The sequence below is a fragment of the Camarhynchus parvulus genome, chromosome 11 (assembly GCF_901933205.1).
Source record: "Camarhynchus parvulus chromosome 11, STF_HiC, whole genome shotgun sequence".
Taxonomy (NCBI): domain Eukaryota; kingdom Metazoa; phylum Chordata; class Aves; order Passeriformes; family Thraupidae; genus Camarhynchus; species Camarhynchus parvulus.
In genome coordinates this window covers 3,214,002-3,234,697 of record NC_044581.1, presented here as the reverse complement: position 1 = coordinate 3,234,697, position 20,696 = coordinate 3,214,002, and the positions used below count along the sequence as shown (strand labels likewise).

The 20,696-nt window shown below is 49.3% G+C and overlaps 1 protein-coding gene across 1 annotated transcript; it reads left to right on the top strand.

Annotated features, from left to right (window-relative positions):
- Nucleotides 1-80: 80 nt before the first annotated feature.
- On the top strand, nt 81-19,948 carry KLHL36 (kelch like family member 36). The gene is made up of 5 exons (XM_030955875.1): nt 81-313; nt 4,485-4,566; nt 8,122-9,195; nt 10,478-10,635; nt 17,934-19,948. The coding sequence occupies exons 2-5, from the start codon at nt 4,507-4,509 to the stop codon at nt 18,487-18,489; spliced, it is 1,848 nt and encodes a 615-aa protein (XP_030811735.1). The 5' UTR covers nt 81-313; nt 4,485-4,506; the 3' UTR covers nt 18,490-19,948.
- Nucleotides 19,949-20,696: the final 748 nt, after the last annotated feature.

Sequence of the window (20,696 nt, the reverse complement as noted above, 5' to 3'; positions counted from 1 at the left end):
CGCCGCCGCCGCCGCCAATGGCTCAGCGGGGCCTGGCCCGGCCCCTCCCGGCCCGCCGGGGGGACCGCGGTGATGCAATAGCCCGGGCACGGGGGCGTGGGGGCCGTGGGGCTCGGCCCGGCCCGGCACGGCACGGACCAGCCCCGGGGATGCTTTTCCCGGCCGCCGCCGTGCTGGCAGCCCCCCGATGCTGTGGCGGCCGCTGAGGGCCGGGAGGAGGAAGGAGGCAGAGCCCGGGATGGAGCGGCCGGCGGCGGCGCGGCGGGGCCGGGGAACGGGCCGGGAGCACGGGAGGTAGCGCGGAGAGGAGCAGGTGAGCGGGGGTGGGGGCTCGGGGGTGGGGGCTCGGGGGTGGGGGCTCGGGGATGGGGATGGGGGCTCGGGGATGGAGATGGGGGCTCGGGGATGGGGATGGAGGCTCGGGGATGGGGATGGGGCTCGGGGCTGTGCAGAGCAGCGGGGGCTGAGCATCGCCCGCATCCCGGCCCCAGCGCTCCGGGCGGCCCCGGCCTCGAACGGCGGCTCCGGGGTGACTTTGGGTGTTGACAGCCGCTGCTGGGCCAGGTGTGCGCGGGGGGCTGTGTCCTTGTGTCTCTGTGTGTGTCCGTGTGTCTGTCCGTGTGTCCGTGTCTGTGTGCGAGCGGCTCGCCCCGTTCCAATGCAGCGATCTCCCCCTGCCGGGCTGCCGGCGCTGCCCAGGAGCGATCCCGCATCCCTGCGAGTCCCCGCGCTCCGGGAGATGCGGGCGAGAGGCTGAGGCTGCCTGTGAGGCCGAGCTTCATTCCCACACAAACAGAGACAGCTCTCTGCTTTGCAGAGCCCGTGGGAATAAACAGCACCAGGTGATGTCGTGCCCAAGGACTGGAGTTTTACCAACCAGCCCTTTGGCATTTTCGTGGGTTTCTACCCAAAACCCGTAGGGCTGGATTTGCCATTTAATAAAAACCTGCATTCCTTCATAAAAAGTATCACATTTTATTTCTTTTAAAGTTTGCAGGGGATGACCATTGCTTGTTTCACATTAGTGTTGTGCCTGTGAAGGCTGAGCAGTAGGAGCCCCACTACCACCCTGTCGCTGAGTGCTGTCAGACGTGAGGGACGGGAGCTCCAGAGCGAGCCCTGAGTGCCAGGGACCCTTTAGTGCCACCAGCGCTGCCCCAGCTCCCTCCAGCTGCATCCCTGTCCCTGCATGACGTGAGGCTCCCGGGGCACTGCTGCAGTGCATCTCTGGCTCGATGAGGTCATAGGGAACAGGGAAATATTTCTGAAGTCAGTACAAGTGGAGGACACTGAGCGAATCACGCTCGGTATCTGCAGGCTGCAGGCTCTAGATGATAATATAATCACACATCAGTACTTCTGGATTTATATTGATTTTCTTTGCTTTTAGGAACGCTTTCATTTTTTTCTAAAACCTTTATGCTGAGCATTATCTGCTCATAAATGTATTTTTTGTAGTCTGTGTTTACCATCCATTGGCACTTGCTGCTGTTTATCCCTGTAACCCTGCTGCTTGTCCTTGTCCTTGTCCCTTCAATCCCTGACCCTCAGCTCCTGATGTTTGCCAGGGCAGAGGTGGGGGACTCCAATGTCATCCCCTTAGGAGGAGAGAACCTCATCCTTGTGCAGGTCTCTGTGACCCAGTGGCTGAATAATTAATTCACTTAATTAGGGACTTCATGCCTCACGCTTTTGAGTGCCAGATCCGAACATCAGAAATGCCCATCTTCCTTGTGGGACCAAACCTTTTCTCTTTGCTCCTCTTCCTTGTCTTTTCTCACTTTTTCATGGATTTTTTTTTTTTTTTTAATGCATGGAGGGATAAGTATTGTGCTCAGTTTCATCAGGCTATACTGGAGTGAGGAAATTACCTACTTTTTTGACTTTGGTGAGCTCTGACTTGCTTTTCATATGGCAATTCTGAGACCTCCAGATCATGGGGCTTTTCATCCTGTGAGGAAGATGTCACTGGCCTGGCAGAAATACCTGTCCATGTCACAGGAGTCCTTGGAGAGGAAGCACCAGAGAAAGTGAGGACTTTTGGACCTCCTCAAGAAAACATCTCCAGCAGGCATGGAGTCGAGGCTGGAGTGACCTTCAGCTGTCTAGAATGTACCATGAGGTTCAGGAAGGATCTCAGAATATTTGGAGCAAGCTGAGCAAACAGGATGGCTCTGCACAGCCATGGGCCCCCAGGAACATTATCTTCATCTTAAAATGTGGTAGTGCCTTGTCCCTGTGTCTCTTTGCCATCTCCCCCACTTTTTGCTTCTTCTCCAATCTTTCTATGTGCCTGCCCCCAATCCTGCTTCTCCATCCCTGGCTTTTCTGTGCAGGAACAGAGAAAGGAATGGAGAGAACAATGCTCTCCTTCAGGAAGAGGCTGCCCTGAATTTTCAGGTTACAGTTAGCATTGGGGTTGTCAATTTTCAGGTCACAGTATTGGGGTTGTCAATTTTCAAGTCACAGTATTGGGGTTATCAATTTTCAGATCACAGTTGGCATCGGGGTTGTCAGTTTTCAGGTCACAGTTAGCATTGGGGTGCCAATTTATAGATCACAGTTGGCATTGGGGTTGTCAATTTTCAAGTCAGAGTTAGCACTGGGGTTGTCAATGTTCAGGTTACAGCTAGCATTGGGGTTGTCAATTTATAGGTCACAGTTAGCATTGGGGTTGTCAATTTATAGGTCACAGTTGGCATTGGGGTTATCAGCTTTCAGGTCACAGCATTGGGTTTGTCAATGTTCAGGTCATAGCCCACATTGGGGCTGGCAGCAGAGTGGGATTTCACTCAGACAGTCGAGTCCTCATGGCCACACGAGGAGAGACCAAAGCTGGCAAAAACCACTTCCATCTCCAGCCTCAGTAATCAATAGATGAGTACAAGCCCGCCATCCCCTCTGGTTCCTGGGGTGTCCGTGGGGCTGGCTGGGTGCTGCTGCCCAGCACTGGAGGGTGGCAGAGGCCGGGGCAGGTGGAGGTGCTGGCACTGGCAGTGTGGCACACACCCCTGGTGTCACACACTGTGCACATCACCCTCTGCAGCCACACAGCCCTGTCACCACCCGGGACACGTGTCCAAGCTGGGCTGTCCTTGGTGAGAGCAGATGGAGCCTGGACACACAGCCAGCCTCCTGCTGTCCCCGTGATCACCTCTGGAGGGTACCCGGGGTACTGGGTGAGCAAAGGGCTTTTCCCCTTGGACCACTGCCCTGAAACTGGACCCGGTGGGTCTGTGAAGTGTCTTTGCTTCTGAGTTCCCCCCTGAGGCAGGGAATTTTCAGCCTGCTGCTCACCAGGGGGAGGATCTTAATTTCGAGCCTCCTGGGCCGTAATGAATGAGGGAAAGTCCCACAGAAGCAGGGAAAGCCCCACTGGGGAGGTGAATTTCTGAGGTCAGGTAGTGTCATGCCGGGTAAGCCGGAGATGGTGATGGGGCTTCGGGCTGCACCTCCCGCAGCCACTGCACAGTTTATCAACACTGTACAAACAAAACACAAAAAAAAACCCCCAAATTCCCTGCAGCCAGTGCCCCTGGCACGGCTACCCGTGCCTGTCTTGCCTCAGGCCCTGCCAGCGCCATCCCTGACCCGGCAGGAACAGTCCCGATCTCCCAGATGCGTCCGAGCATCCCGGGGCAGGGAACAGCCCGGATCTCCCGGGTGTGTCCGTGCATCTCGGGGAACGGAACAGCCCTGATTTCCGGGATATATCCGAGCATCCCGGGGCAGGGAACAGCCCCGATCTCCCTGGATGTGTCCGAGCACCCCAGGGCAGGGAACGGCCCTGATCTCCCGGGATGTGTCCGCGCATCCTGGGGCGGAGAACAGCCTGGAGCTCTCGGGATGCGCTGTCCGAGCACCCCAGGGCAGGGAACGGCCCCGATCTCCCGGGTGTGTCCGAGCACCCCAGGGCAGGGAACGGCCCCGATCTCCCAGATGTGTCCGAGCATCCCGGCCCGTCTCTCGGTCTCTCCCGCGGGGATCCCCGCCCCGGCCCGCCCCTCCCGGCGCCTCCCCCGCCGCTCCCGGCCCCGCTCCGGTCCCGCCCCGCTCGGTCCCGCCCCGCCGGCGTTTCCTGCCCCGGCCGCGGGGCGAGGGGCGGCTGCAGCCTGCAGGAATTTGTCACCGCTTTGTTTTCCCGGCTGTTTTCCGCCCGGGTTTTGCCCCCGCGGCCGATGTAGCGGGGCCGGGGAGCTCCGGCCGGCCCCGGGCAGCGCTCGGCGCTCCCCCACGGGCAGCGCTGAGCCCGGGGCTGGGCTGGGCTGGGCTGGGCTGGGCTGAGCCCAACTTGTTGACACAACCGACCTTTGACAACAGCGGGGAACAGCAGCGAGGAGGGAAAATTGATATTTTTTAAGCCGGGCATTTCCAGCGCGTGCCGGGCCGGGAATCGCGTTCCCTGCTCGGTTCAAGATGCGTGTGAGCGCTCAGGAGGGGCTGGCGAGCTGCTGAACATCTCCCTCCCTGTGCCTTTGTTGCAGAAGTGCTGCGGATCGGGCGGTCATGGAGGGAACGCGGCAGAGCAGGATCTGCCGCCCGCACAAGATCAGTGAATCCTCCAAGGTTCGTACGATTTGTGTCACCTACCAAAACCATCCCGCTGCGGGTACAGGGTCTCCTTTGGGGGGAATGTGAGAATTCAGAGCTTTTAAAAGAGGGATAGAAATGGTGGCTTACCTGCTCAAGTGGTTTTGGTAGAAGTTGCTGCCTAGTGATTAAGGGGGAAAAAAAGGAAAAGCAGCAGCAAATGGGCATCGGCTCATCATGACTCATAACTTAGAAACCCACATCATTGCAGCACAGTAGTTTCTCTATGCTAGAAATTCTGTTATGAAATGTGGTGTGTTTGCTTTTTAAACTGATCCATCTCGTAAAATCCAAGCTCGTTACAAAAGCAAAGCTGGGATTGCTCTTTAGATTCAGTCTTGGTTTTGTACGAGATGGGAGCCTCGATCCTTCAAACTGGGCTTAGCCCAGTGAACTCACAGAGCCTGGGCTGCTTTCTTGAGTTTGTGGGGTCCATTTTCTTTGTATCAAAGCTCTGTCTGCACAAATACATTGTTTTTATTTGTGAATTCACGGAAATCCATCTCAGGCAGCTGTTTCTGCAGGTCCTCAGGATGACTTATAAAATGTTAATAACAGCTGTAATTATTATGTTCACTTTGTTTCATGCCAGTGCAAGCTGCTTTTGTGCTGTAGTTACAGGAACTGCAGAACAGGTACCTTGTTATACCAGAAAAAAAAAAGCTGGAAAAGAGAAACTTTTCAGTGCCTCCTTACCAAAGCTGAACGAGCCAGATCTCATTTTCTTTTGCACCATTGATGAGCAGCAGAGCTGCATTAACAGTCTGAGAGAAATTAGATCTTTGAATCCAAGAGAAGCTGAAATTCTGCTCTAACACAATTGATGAAAGATAAATAGGACTAATTTTTAAATGCATCCCTACCAATATAATCTTTCCCTGATCCTGTCTGCCACTTAAATGGTTTAGTCTGAATGTAATGATAATTCATCACATTAAAAATTAATTAACTTGACAGCATTGTTTTATTTGCTTGCTTAGACAGCAGCTGTCACTATCTGTTAAACTTAGAATCACTGGATAATGTAAGGCTGCTCTCCAGAATATAAATAGCTTGAGGAAAATGTTCAAGTTCAGTATGAAATTAGTCTTGGTTCTGAAATGTGCAGCTCCCAGCTCCATTTCTTGCTCCAAACAAATGAGCTCAGCCAGTGGCTGAAATCCTGAGCTGCTGTGCTGTGGGTGCCTCCGTGCAGTGTGGGATGGGCTCATGCCTGGTTCCTGGAGCAGCAGCAGTCCCACATGGCAGCAGGGATTCCAGGAGAGAGAGCTGCCAGGCGGATCTGAGGGCAGGATTACGCTGCTGCCTCGACATCCAGCTCAGCACAGAGGGATCTCTGGCAAATCTGATATTCTGCTGTAATCTCGTTATGCATGATGGTGGAATTAGGGAATATTAGAGAGAAATGATCAGGCAGCTCCCAGGGATCAGAGGCAGGATGGGTTTTGGTTCAATCCAAGGGTTTGGATCAATCCTATCCCCAGTCAGTCAGATTTGGGAGAGAGTGCTGCAAGTTGTTATTTCTTGTCTGTTCATCTGCCACCATCAACTACCCCTGGTTACAGCTGCCACAGAAGTCTGGTTTATCCTTTGCCATATTTATTCTTCTCCCCCTTCCTCTCCACCCCCTGGTTTCTGCTTAAGCTCCTGTACAATATCAGCTTTTCCCAGCCTCAGGGAAACGCAGATAAAAAACTTTATAGTCCTTAAATACCGATTTATTTTTTCTATTTCTCAGTGGAAGCCACTTTGTTGTCTATGCCATAGATCCCTTTGTAAATTCAGAGGTGTGTTCATGAGTATAAGGCAAATTAAAGGGTTTTGATGCAGAAACCTTTTATTGTTGAAGCCTGTTCCCTTAGACTGGTTTAACTCTGCACACTTGAGTGTTCAGAGCCATTCCAACAGCAGGATTTTTGGCAGCTTGGGCTCCATTGTTTAGAAGAGAACATAACGAAATAAAGAGGATCTGCTGGGATGTCACAGTGAGAGCAGCACGTTTGGTTGTTCATTTGGGTCTCAAGAAGCCCTCTTGGCTCTAAGAATCAAATATTTTCCAGGTAGACAGAGTCCCACCATGGTTTAACCAACCCAGCAAAGGCTTTTCCAGACTGCTGTGGCTGTGTGCTCTCTGCCTGGGCAGCCAGGAGAGCCACAGGGCATTAGGATTCCTGGGAGAACCAGCAGCTTGGTGGGGAAGGGAAGGGGGAGTGTCTGGGAGGCTCAGGTCACCTGTGGGACCTTGTCAGGTGTCACCTCTGGCAATGCAGCCTGGGGGTTTGGGACTGGGCAAGATTCAGACAGCCAGGACTGCTCAGAGCTGCCTTGGGTGGGACACAGGGATGTGCTTCCATTGCACCCCTTCTCACTGCTCTTACAAGTTCTTACAGGCTCTGCCTGGTTTGGGTTTGGTAATTAAAGTATTTGCTATTTGCATTTACCTTAACCTGGCTTCTATTAAGAGGCCTCACAAGGTACCTGACTGTGCCATCTGATATTTAATTCCTCCAGAGGGTGGTCCTAAAACTTCACTTGGCATTCTGGGCCGACCAGCAGTGTTCAGTTCTTGTTCTGCAGGACATTTCAGGGCTAACAAAATGTTTCCAGCTTGGTTCATCCTAAGGCTGGTGATGTGAGTCTGTGGGGAAAAAAAGCAAATGCTGGTGGCCTCAAAAGCTCAGTGACACATCCAGAGCTGGTGGTCACAATGTGAGGAGCAGAGGGATCACAGAAGGGCACTTAATGGATGTGTCCTGAGGGCATTTTCCCTTTCCTTTAAAAGAAAAATATCTGCTCCTATTCATTTAAACAAAACCTACCTCAGCTTCTGGAAGTGAGGAGAAGCCTTGTGGGAATCAGCTCTCCACATGTGTGGCTTTGCACATAAATAAACAGCTTTTCCTTCTGAGTGCAGTGTGTGTGCCTGGAATAATGTGGGAAGAAAGAGAGGAAGAAAGGGATTTTACCCTAACAAGCTTAGAAATGCAGAGTTCTGGAAAGATTTAAGAGGGGGTAGCTGTCAAGCAAGCAGCAACCCAAACAATACATGGGCTGAATGAAAATTCAGAGTACTGCTGAGGGTGTGCTTCCCACTCTGAATGCTCTGTGAGCAGCTTAGCTGGGAGAACTCTGCAAGGAGTCATCTGGGGGACAAGGAAGAAAGGAAATGTCAGCAAGATGTCTCCAAGACAATGAGTGGAAGAGTTTCAGAAAATTGTGCCTGTATAACTCATCAGGGAGGAGGTTTCAATGCAGCACTGTGGGGGAAGGAAGAGTAAATTTTATTAAAAAAAGGGGAGTAGGAAGCAGTAAAAGTCTCCATAGGCCTTTCAAAGTGAAGGTGATGAGCTCAGGCTCGTACTGTGTCACTTGCCAACTACTTCATGTCAGAATTTATTATAAATGTGAATGTGCAACACACAAAAGCTGTCTCTGACTCATGTATGACTGCACTTAGTGAGAAAACACATTCCACTCTGGAACTGATCGTGGTGGAGGTGGCGCCTGCCTGATGCTGTTTGTGTTTTCCAGGTGTACAGGTGGGATGACCACTCCACTCTGGTTCTGCAGAGCCTGAACGAGCAGAGGCACCGAGGCCTCTTCTGTGACATCGTGCTGGTGGTGGATGAGCAGCGAGTCCCGGCCCACAGGAACCTCCTGGCTGTGTGCAGCGACTACTTCAACTCCATGTTCACCATCGGCATGAGGGAGGCCCACCAGAAGGAGGTGGAGCTCTTTGGAGCCTCCTACATCGGCCTCAAGGCCGTGGTGGATTTCCTGTATGGCAGTGAGCTGTCTCTGGATGGAGGCAACATTGACTACGTGCTGGAGACAGCTCACCTGCTGCAGATCTGGAAGGTGGTGGACTTCTGCTGCGAGTACCTGGAGAATGAAGTCAGCGAGGAGAATTACCTGTACCTGCAGGAGCTGGCCTCCATCTACAACCTGAAACGCCTCGACTCCTACATCGACTCCTTCATCCTGCAGAACTTCGGCACTCTGTCCTTCACCCCGGACTTCCTGCAGAACATCTCCCTGCAGAAGCTGTGCCAGTACCTGGACAGCAGCGATGTGCAGCAGGAGTGCGAGCACGACCTGCTGCAGGCGGCCCTGCAGTGGCTCACGCAGTACCCGGAGCGGGAGAACGAGGCTTACCAAGTGCTGGACAACATCCACTTCCCTCTGATCCCCAAGAGCGACCTGCTGCACAGGGTGAAGCCTGCCGTGTGCTCGCTGCTGCCCAAGGAAGCCAACTGCGAGGGATTCATCGAGGAGGCCGTGAGCTACCACAACAGCGTGGCGGCGCAGCCGGTGCTGCAGAGCAAGCGCACGGCGCTGCGCACCTGCGAGGAGCGCCTGCTCTTTGTGGGAGGGGAGGTGTCGGAGCGCTGCCTGGAGCTCTGCGATGACACCTGCTTCCTGGACACCAGGAAGGGACAGTGGGTGGCAGAGACGCCTCTGCCCGCCCGGCGGAGTCACCACTGCGTGGCGGTCTTGGGAGGATTCATCTTCATAGCCGGGGGCAGCTTTTCCCGGGACAACGGAGGGGATGCGGCGTCAAATCTCCTATATAGGTATGACCCCCGCTGTAACCAGTGGATAAAGGTGAGGCTTGAGCTGTATTATTTCTCTTGATGTTTAGAGTGTCTTCTCCTTTGCTGGTGGAAGGGCAGGGCTTGTTGGAATAGTCAACGTGGCAGCACTTGCAAATGAAAAGTCAAGTTAGTTACATTGAAGCAGCCGCTTGAGTCCTTTGTGGGAATGCTTAAATGACACAAAGAGCAATATTCAGATATTCAGATATCTGATATTCAATATCAGATATTCAATATTCAGATGTTCAGATATCTGATATTCAATATTCAGATATTCAATATTCAGATATTCAGAAATCTTCATTTGGGATTTGGGGGGGATGCGGGACAATGGAGGGGATGCGGTGTCAAATCTCCTATATGGGTATGACCCCCGCTGTAACCAGTGGATAAAGGTGAGGCTTGAGCTGTATTATTTCTCTGTTCAAAGTCCTTGATGTTTAGAGTGTTTTGGTGGTGGAAGGGCAGGGCTTGTTGGAATAGTCAACGTGGCAGCACTTGCAAATGAAAAGTCAAGTTAGTTAGTTAGTTATGTTGAAGCAGCTGCTTGAGTCCTTTGTGGGAATGCTTAAATGACACAAAGAGCAATATTCAGATATTCAGACATTCGGCTCCATTTGGGATTTGGGCATCTCATCTGAGAAATTCAGCATCTGCCCACAATTCTTTAGATTACTTCTGGAAATAATTCTGGAATGGACTTAGAGGTGATTGCTTGGCTCATCTTCCTCAAGCAGTAGTACATATAAATCAGAAATGGGTGTGATGTAAAAAGAAAATGTCTCTGACAATTGTCAAGTGTCTCTGTGCTAAATGTCCCTTAGAATGAGCTCTTTGCTCCCAGTGCTGCCACAAAACCCTTCATGTGTGCGGGTTACTGTATCAGCCACTCCTTGTTCCCATATGGACCAGTCATGGTTCCTGTATGGACCAGTTATGGTTTCCATATGAACCAGTCACGATTCCTCTATGGATCAGCCATCCTGGATGGTTCACTTGTGGTTTTCAGTGATTCCAATACCTGTTTCTTGCAGAGCTGGGAAGGAGTTCCTATAAACACAAATGTTTCTACAGTAGCCTGTCTTTTAGATGTTTCCTGTTTTCCCCTTGTTTGAAATGGATGCTACTGCAGAAAAACAGAAGTGTTTCATGAATATAATAGTCAAAACCAGAATCTCTCCTTACCAAATAAAGGGGAAGGAGCAACTTCCCCATCCTCAGACATGAAAAGCCCTTAAATCCCTTGCTTGCCAGACCCTGGAAGATGCCAGCAGGTCATTTTTCTTTGCCAGGTTGCCTCCATGAGACAGCGACGAGTGGATTTCTACCTGGGAGCCATCACTGACATGCTGGTGGCTGTTGGTGGCAGGAATGAAAACGGGGCCCTGTCCTCAGTTGAGACCTACAGCCCTCAGAAGGACTCCTGGACCTACATAGCAGGACTGCCCAGGTAACTGAGCTGTCTGGAAGCTCCCCTGTGTTTGCAGGGTGGTAGTAAAGAGAGCTTGTGTGGCTTTAGCTGATGAATATGAGCCCTGGAAGGGAGGGAAGGGGGTGTAAAAGCAATGTGGCATCAGCCATGCCAACCACAGCAGCAGCTGGAGCTGAGCAGGCAGTGCCTTGTGTCAGCAGGGTTTTAGTTTTCATCCCAAGGTGCATCTGGAGGATGGGAGGGAGAGCTCTGATTCCATTCTACAATTCTTACAAAGCTTTTCCTGAGGCCACTTGGAGTTGAATATTTTCAGAAGCACTTTTCACATCTTGGTCAAAGGGATTTGTCATTTCTTTGGCCTTACTTTGTCACCTTGGTGTGATGATTTTCCTTGTAGGGTGTTTGTGTTGGGCTGCTCAGGCTGGCTGTCACAGCTAAACACATTTATCTGTGTTGGAAATACAGAACCCTGGCAAATGTGAGCTCTCTCTCTCTGAGTTAAAACTTGGCTGTTCTGCTTTTGAGAGGTTTAAGCCCTGCAGCTCTTGTTGTAGCAGACAGAACATTGCTGTGTCTTGAATCAGTGTCAGAGCAGTGACTTTGGAAGGACAGCAGGACAGCATTTCATTTGCTGTGATCAGATTTGGTGATGTTTCACAGCTGTGGGAATCACAGGCTGTATGGATGCTGTTTCCATGATGCCTGAAAGCTCAGCAGCACTGCTGGCTTTCCTGGTGCCATCACAGAGCAGGCTCCTGCAGTTTGATGTGAGAGTTCAGGGATTTTCCCAGGTCCCTGAGCTGCCGAGCTGCAGAGCCAGAGGCAGCCAGTGAAGGCACAGAATCCTGTTGCCCAATTCTATTTTGGGCAGGTGCTGCAATGCAAGGCTGATCCAGGCTAACAGCTGGGCTCGAGTGCTCTTCACAAGCAGGATGCTTTTTTATTTCTGCTCACTTAGGCAGATCCAGCAGTTGGGGCTAAACACCACAGCCCTTCCAGGGAAGCTGTGTAGGAGAGTATCTTCATGTCCTAAATCCTTCTGTTAACTGGGGTCACCTGTGAGGTGTATCCTGTGTGGATATTTTTACTCATAAATGATCCTATGGAAGTTCACACAGTTGGCTTAATCCACACAGACTGTCTAAAAAGGAGCAGTTTGTCTGCATATTCCAACTGCTGCCTGTGTGCTGGCTTTGGGAATTCTGCAGCTGCAGCATTTAAAGTGAACTTTGACTTGTGGGTGTTAATTTTTTATTAGATTGCCTGGCTGGTCTGCTTGGACGAGACAAAAGTCCCCTCTTAGGGGACAGACCCCTTTTAGGATGAATTATTCCTGCGCCCAAATGAATGATTCTGCATCTTCTCTCCCTGTTGCTCTGTCCTTGTGTCAGCTCAGCTGGGTGGTGACAGCTCCCCACTTTTCCATGCAGCTGCAGTTTTGCACATTTAACTGTCTTTACTTAGATATTAGTGGACTCTTGGCCCCTTTGGATTTTCTGTCTTTTCAACCCTTTTTTTCCATTTGGTGCTGGGCAGTGAATTGTTTGAGTTTGATTTGCTTCTGCACAGAAGGAATAAGGCAAAAAGAACTTTATGCAGGTTGCAAAAGGCCAGACCCAGAGGTGAGCAACGGGAACCTTTCTGACACACATCCACTGCTTGAGCTGGGTGGCTCTGGCAGATTTGGGGCTGCTGAAAAGGCTCTGGGCAGCCCCTCCTTGAGATGCTTGAGGTAGAGCAAGTGCAGAGGAGGCACCAGGATGACCAGAGGGATGGAACAGCTCTCCTAAGAGGAAAGGCTGAGAGAATTGGGATTGTTCTGTCTGGAGAAGAGAAGCTTCAGGGTGACCTAACTGTGGCACTCCAGTGCCTAAGGAGCCCACAGGAACGATGGAGAGAGATTCACAAGGGCCTGGAGTGCCAGGACAAGGGGGAATGGCTTCCCAGGGGCAGAGGGCTGGGTCAGATCAGATATTAGAAAAAAAATTCTTGGCTGTGAGATGGTGAGACCCTTCTCTGTTTGCCTAGAGGAGCTGTAGCTGCCCCATCCCTGTGAGTCTGTGATTTACTGGCAGTGGAGGAAGGATGAGAGAGGATCCTGCGATCCATTCAAGACTGAAAGCATTCCAGCTACAGTTCCTCCTGCCTGCTCCACTCTTCCCTTCAACACACTCCTCATCTGATCTCTGTGTTCCTCAAACAGATTTAAGTTCCTGTTTCACCCAACATCTCCCCCAGTCCTCTTCCAGCAGCAAGACTTCTCACATAGAGGAAACCAGAAGCTCCAGTCCTCTGCTTCCTGACTGCCTGATCAGGCATTGTATCCCAACAAAACCTCCTCTTTTCCTGTGTTTTTCTGTCTTCTTCCCTCTGAAGAGAACTTCTGCAGGTGTTTTGGTGCTCTTGGGAGCATGACCACCAGCAGCAGGCTTTTTGGTGCCATTCCTGACTGCCCCAAGCCTGGAATCCTGTTTCCTGGAGTGACAGGCTCGTGTTGACGTCATTCTGGGGTGTGGACTCGAGCTGTGTGGGGTGGGACTCTCAGAGGTTGTTTGTTAGAGCTTCTATGCTGAACATCCAGAAAATGGGTTTGTTTTGTTGCTTCCCAAGGGTCAGAGCTTGCCACGTTGTTGCTGTTAGGTCAGATGTGACATACACACAGCATACACGTGATCAGGGTCTAAGAAGAAAAAAGTTTTTATTCTGCGTGTTCTCCAGCTTTTATACTCTTAACAAAGTGTGACCTTAAGTCATTAACTACATCACAATAACTTATTATATTCATTGGTGCAAAGCAATTAGTGTCAATATAATTGGTAAAAGATTTACAGAAATTTAATAAGGCACGCATACACATCTACTTATGCACGTGGTCTAGCTTACAAAGATTTTCATGTATCTTCTCTAATCTGTTTCCATGCTGACAGTCTTGTCTTCTTCTTTGCTACGGATACACTCGAAAATCATCAATTGTTATTTCTTCTATTAACTCAGCTTGGCTTGCAGGCCAGCTGTCCAGCCCCTCCACAGCACGTGTGTAGATCTACAGGGAAGGCAGTGGTTGTGTCCTTGAGCACACATGCCAGCACCAACGCCGTGTCCATGCTGCTGTTCACAGTCTTGCTCCTCTAAGGAAGAGCTTTACAGGCTCTTCTTTATCTCCTCTCACCCCCCTCTCCTTCCCACCCTAGATGGTCAAAACAACACGTTGTTTTCCCGAAGCACTCTCTTGGAAGGAGCTGAGCTGTTTTGACTGAATTTAGGCTGTCTTGCTGGACGAGCAAACAGCCTCTTGGGGCAGATGCTTTGCAGGGAATACTTCAGCCAAGTTGTCTAAAGGGTGGGCCTGCTCCAAGCCTGCTACAAGGGAATTCAATTTCCCTGATGGTCATTAGGGTCTTTGGTTGTGGTGTACCTTTCCCTTTTTTCAGAGAGGTCCTATATTTTTTGCCCCTTTTCCCAGAAGCTGGGAGCAGTTTCTGTCATGGTTTCTAGCCTGGCAGGGAGCAGTGGTGGCTGAGGAGCTTGGCAGAGCAGGAGGTGGGGCAGTGATGATGACACTTAGATGACAGATATAGATAGCTGAATAGTTTTTTCAAGAGATGAAGCATCACTGAGTAGCTTAAAACCTTGTTGAAGACTAAATTGTTAATTTTGTTAGCGACTGTAATTATTACTCTGTGTCTCCCTTATCTGCTTGGATTTTTGCATCGAACCCTGCAAAAATCCTTCTCAGCTGTGTTTGTCTTTCAAATACAAAAAGGAGGAAGTGTGGAGGGGCTGGACAGCTGGCCTGCAAGCAAAGCTGAGTTAATAGAAGAAATAACAATTGATGATTTTCAAGTGTATCCATAGCATGTAAGAAGACAAGGTTGTCAGCATGGAAACAGATTACAAAAGATACATGAAAATTTTTGTTAGCTAAACTACATGCATAAGTAGATGTGTATATGTGCCTTATTAAATTTCTGTAAAACTTTTGCCAATGATATTAATGTTAATTGCTTTGCACCAATGAATATAATAAGTTATTGTGATGCAGTTAATGACTTAAGATCACACTTTGTTAAGAGTATATAAGCTGGAGAACACTCAGAATAAAAAACTTTTTTCTTCTTAGACCCTGATCACGTGTGTATGTCACATCCAGCCTAACAGTAACAATTAGAGTCCTTGCTTGTGGGGCACCTTTCCCTCTCTTCAGAGAGGTCCTGTATTTTTTGCCCCTTTTCCCAGAAACTGGGAGCAGTTTCGGTCAGAGTTTCTAGCCCGGCAGGGAGCAGCGGTGGCTGAGGAGTTGGCAGAGCGGGAGGTGGGGCAGTGTGTTCTCATCCTGAGCACACCATGAAAAGGTCTGCTGCAGACAGCAGTGAAATTAATTGAGTGGCCCTAGGTTAAAATTTGGCAGAACAACTGAAAGCTGCTGTGTGAGGAGCTGTGCTGGAACAGGTTGGGGAGTGATGGTATCTGCTCTGCCAGTTGGGTCATGAATGATCTCTCAGGGCTATGACAGGTGGACACCAAGATTCAGAGCAGCCACAGCTCACCTGGACTTTGGTAGGAGTAGGGGATTCCCAAAGCTTTCCTGAGTTATGTGCTCTTCTGTCTTGGGCAGTAAATGGTAGGTTTTCTGGCATTTGAATGGTGTTACTGGGTCAGGAACTAATTTTTCAGCACTGCATCTGGGTTAAGGCATTCAAAATTGGTGCCAGGCTCCAGCAGATGTTAAAATCAAATCTCCTTTCTCTTAATGCCTCTGCTTTTTTCTGGCCACTCTTGCAGACAACGCTGCCAAAATGCTCAATGCTCTCTGTTGGAGGATGTCTAGACCCACTCTATTGATGTGCCTGTTCTGTTGCCCATTTAGAAATGCCCCTCTCTCAATCACAGGGCTTGTAGAAAGGATCTGTATTGATTGATTTCAATTTATGCATCTATTTCATGCAGCTCCTAGGAAAGTGATGCTATTTTGGATGAGCTTTCGGAAGTGAAAGTTTCAAAGTGAAACACCTCTGGTGCCTTTCAGTGGGTAATTGTCCTGTACTGGACAATAACAAGTTGATGGTCGATTTGGGGCTTCAGATCTGATGGTTTCTGTCAATGCACTCTCTTTGCTGTTGCTGTTCCCTGGACACAGCCATGGACTGAGGCAAAAGAACAAGAAAATCAGTGCTTTTTCTGCAGCTGCCTGTGCTGGGCTGCATGCCTGTGCTTGAGAGACAATGGCTATTGCTTGCTTACCTGTACAGAGCTCCAGAGTAGGAGAATATTTAACCTACTTCTCCAAAGGCCATGCAGGTTTTTATTAACTTAGGGTCATTTTTCCCCTGAATGGTGAATGCAGTGTGATTGCCATCAGCAGTGCAGGGCTCTGGGGTGCATTCCATGTCCTCACATTGTCCTCCTCCTGACTCCTCCAAACTCCCTGGTACAGCACAGCCTCCAGGCAGCTTGGCTTCATGTGGGTTTAAAGTCTGCTGCAGTTTGAAATGAACTGAGCTCAAGCTGTCCATCCCACCCCCAGACTGAGCATTTTTAACCCAAGGAGCAGCATCTCTGGGCATTTCACCTGCCTGGTATTCCTGTCAGGGTGAAAGCCAGGGGTCCATGTGCTCAGGGTACATCATGTTCACCAGAAGCACTGAGCTTGAATTAATTGCTTCCATTATGAGGCACATTGAGAGCTGTGGAAATTCTGAGTTGCCTTTTTGGATAAAGTCCATAACTGCACCAAAGCTCTCTCCTTTTTTCTTCCTGTCTTTTCCCTGAGAGGCCAAGAAGGAGAACAGCAGTGAAGTCACCTCTGAAGATCTCCAGCCCCTGTAGTTGAACAGACTGTCCTGGTCACTCAGCACTGTCAGCCCAAGCGTGTCAGGCATTTTTCTGCTTCTTGTAGCAGGAACCTATTAAAATATCTGATTCAGACAGGGATCAGAGGTTTTGGTAGGCATCTAGGATAATAACCACCTTTTAGCTCATCTCAGAAGCGTTGTGCTTTCAGGGTAAACGTGGGGTTTCTTTCCTAGTCCATCTTCTCCCTTGGCACACAAGTGCTGGCACTCAGGTGCATGGAAGATGTTCTGATAGCATTTGTATGGCTCAGGGAAACCATTAGCCTGTGAAATAAAAACAGCTCAAGGTTCTCTCCACACGGAGCTCCAGCGTGTTCAGGCACGGTTCAAAGGCTGCAGCAATGCTAACAGAGCTTTCTCTGCCGTGGAGGCTGCGTGGTCTCCAGCACCTGACTACAAAGGACGCTGGTAGGGGCTGGTGAGTGCAGCCTGATGAGAACATTGCTCTGTGCCCTGTGGGGATTGAATCCTTCAGAGTCCTTGTGAGAGCCAATTTGCTGTAGCTGGTGCTGCATCTTTTGACACCTCAACTCCCCCAAAAGAGGGGAAGAAGGACATACAGAAATTATGTGTTCAAAGCAGCTGATGCTGTTCATCACCTTGGCTGTTCACTTTGGAGAGCTCAAAGGGCTTTGGTCAGGAATAGCCCAGTGTGAAGTTAAGAACAGTCTGGAGATTTAGGTTTGTAGTGGGTTTATTATAGATGATCAAAGGGGGTTTCTCTCTGCCCTGTGGATGCAGCATGCATGGTGCTGCTTCTCCAATCTCATTTTCTTTTATTTCACCATGATCTGTGGTGGGCTGGGGGCTGCTGCCTTGTCCTGGGGTGACCAAAGAAGTTCCCAGCTGTAGGGCAGTGGTGGCAGAGCAGACAGATGGCTCATGAAAAGGACACTGGCTGTATTGAGACTGCAGGTGAACCGCGCAGAGAGTGCCCGTGGGTGAGAAACGTATCCAGTGATCCTGAAGCTGTGCAAGGGCAAGGCAGCAGCAGTTTTCCTCTTGGTTTATCCCTACTGGTAAGTCTGAGAGGTGTCATGATTATTTCCCCTTTCTGTCACAGAAACCCTCTCTGAGATGTGGATTTTTTCCCTCTCTGGCCCTCTCAGGCTGATGCAAGCCAAGCACTGGAGCAGAAATACGGGAGTGAAGGTCATGCCAGCAGAGCAGGATGGGCTATTTCTGTTGTGTGACACACTCTAGAGGATGCATTAAGAAGTGATTGTCATGCCTTAGTGCTCTGTAGTGACCAGCTATGGAAAGGGTGATTTAAAAGTGGTTGTCAGGCTGTGCACTCTGCAGTGCAGGGTGAGGCCCTGGGAATGAGAGGAGTTACTGGGTAACCGCCAGATCAGGGATTCTTCTGCCTTTAGTTACTGTTTATTTGCTTCTTTAGCACAGTCCCTCTGCATGCTGGTGTGTCTTGATAAAACCCATAAGGACTGCTCCTGTTTGCTGCCCCAGGTTTACCTACGGCCACGCCGGCACTGTCTACAAGGAGTTCGTGTACATTTCGGGAGGCCACGATTACCAGATCGGCCCCTACAGAAAGAACCTGCTGTGCTACGACTACCGCACGGACGTGTGGGAGGAGAAGAGGCCCATGATCACTGCCAGGGGCTGGCACAGCATGTGCACCCTGCAGGACAACATCTACTCCATCGGCGGCAGCGACGACAACATCGAGACCATGGCTCGGTTCGACATCCTCAGCGTGGAGTCCTACAGCCCCCAGTGCAACCAGTGGACCAGAGTGGCCCCCCTGCTGCAAGCCAACAGTGAATCGGGGGTGGCAGTTTGGGAAGGCAAGATTTATATCCTTGGAGGTTACAGCTGGGAGGAGGCTGTCTTCTCCAAAACAGTCCAGGTGTATGATAAGGAGAAAAACAAATGGTGCAAAGGGACGGACTTGCCCAAAGCGATTGCCGGAGTGTCCGCGTGCGTCTGCGCCCTGAAACCCAAAACAGAGGACAAAAAGAAAAAGATAAAGACAAAAAAACATCAAGATCGAGGAAGATGACCACTCCTGGATAGCCACCCTTGGGTGGTGGGCTCGTTGTATTTAGACATTTCTATCTAACCTTTATTCTTTTTCTTTTTAAACAGGGTGGGGAGGGCATCTTCTGAAGCCTCAGAAAATGTACACTTGAATGTGGTTTTTGAATTAAACTCATGGTTAAGGTAAAAACAACAAAACCAAAAACTCTCCCTCTTGCTATACAAAGGGTGATGTGGCCAGAGAGGTTCTGCTGCTCCTGAATGTTAAGGTTTAGGCTTCTCCTTCTGTGGTTCATGGCATTTCCACATACATCGTATTATATCGACGTTTTAAGGAGGTTTTTAAAAACAACTTTTATACTTTTTTATACCACATTTTGCTAACTCAGTCTCTCGTTCGCCATATATTACGTTGTTGACTGTAGAAGCTGCAGCTCTGTGCTCGTGACCCCGTTGTTGACGTCAGGAATTGCTGGTGTGATGATCTTTGGTGTCTGTGTGGCTTGGCCAGGACGTGGCGCAGCTGCTGGAGCAGCGCTGGCATTCCCAGCATTGTCAGGCAGTCAGCTGGAATCGGGACTATTGTCACAATCCCAGCTCCCCCAGAGCCCAGCTCGCCAGCCATGCCCATAAACACCCTTTATTTCAGTGACTGCTGATCTGCTGAGTGGATTTCAAGGGCTTTGGTTTAAAGTTCAGCTGTTGATCATTGCTGTTATTTTTTCCTCAGTCCTCCTCTCCCATCTCCCTTTCCATGTATTTCAGATTTCTTCCATCTGGTGTATGTGCAGGTGATATCCTGCTACCCTCATTCTTTTGTCTTTTTCTCCCCCCTCAAACTACTTACCTCAATCATTGGAAAACACTAAGAAAACATTTTTGCACTTAATTTCATTTGAAACTCTGGTAAGAGTTTCTACTAAAGAAACCTACTTTAAGACCTACTACAAGCACATGTGTAAGGAAAGAGGTAACAATTTCTGGAGTGCAAGGAGGTTATAGGTTGTTTCTTCAATGCTAACAAAACTAGTTGGAATTAATTTTCTGAAACTCTTTGAGGGTTTTTTTTGGTGTTTTTTTTTTTTAATTTAAAAAAAAGCCTCAGGAGTCAGGCTTTCATTTGCATTAATGGATTTATTTTAAAGCCTTTGTGTACTGCATGAGGTAATGGCTATTCTTTTTTAGCCTAAAAATAAATTTAAAACCAAAAAAAACCCAAATGAAACATTTTGGTTATGACAAACTCATTGACAAGTTTTTGGGGTTATTTTTTTAATATCTGAAATCCTTGCTATGTTGACTGACAACTACTTAACTTTTTGGGGACATTTTCATGTGTAAGTATACAACAAAAGTTTCAAAGACTTGCTTTTTTTCTGTTACTGGGTTGCTTGTTACTATATCCCCTCTTTTATCGTGTTTATGTATTACATTAATGTCTGGGAACAATAAATCCAGTTTAGAATATTCTATTCATCACAGTCTGATGTCTTGTGTATTGATTTCACTGAGGTTTTCCTTTTTGATTAATTGGAAAAAAAAAACCAAACCTGTAATCATTTTTCAGTGGAATTCATAATGATGGAAAGACTTCAGTGGGAAGATAAATTTAACAACATTAAGTAGAACTTATTTAGATAATTGATTTTTTTCTACATTTTTCTGCTCCAGACAGTCAGAAGAGACAAGGGGGAATGGCTCCCCACTGCCAGAGGGCAGGGTTAGATGGGATATTGGGAAGAAATTCTCCCCTGTGAGGGTGGGCAGCCCTGGCACAGGTGCCCTGAGCAGCTGTGGCTGCCCCTGGATCCCTGCAAGTGTCCCAGGCCAGGCTGGATGGGGCTTGGAGCACCCTGGGATGGTGGAAGGTGCCCCTGCCCATGGCAGGGGCTGAAACAAGGTGAGTTTTGAGGTCCCTTCAAGCCAAACCATTCTGTGATTCTATGAAATTTCTTTTCACATTTTTACAGGTCTGACAAAAGATCCAATCCAGTTTGTAGGGTGGTTTCAAAGACCATATTTAATGGAGTGTAGATAAACAATTTACAATTTCTTAATGTTAAACATGAACAAAAGACAGCTTCAATGCTCATCAAAAAGGGTTTGTTGGGGAAAATACCAAAGTCAGAAGCCGTGAGTGAGGTGGGACATGTCCTGTGTCACTAGAAGTTACTGGGGGATCCTACCTGTTGCTGCCAGAAGCATTTTTCCATTACTAAAGGAGCAAGT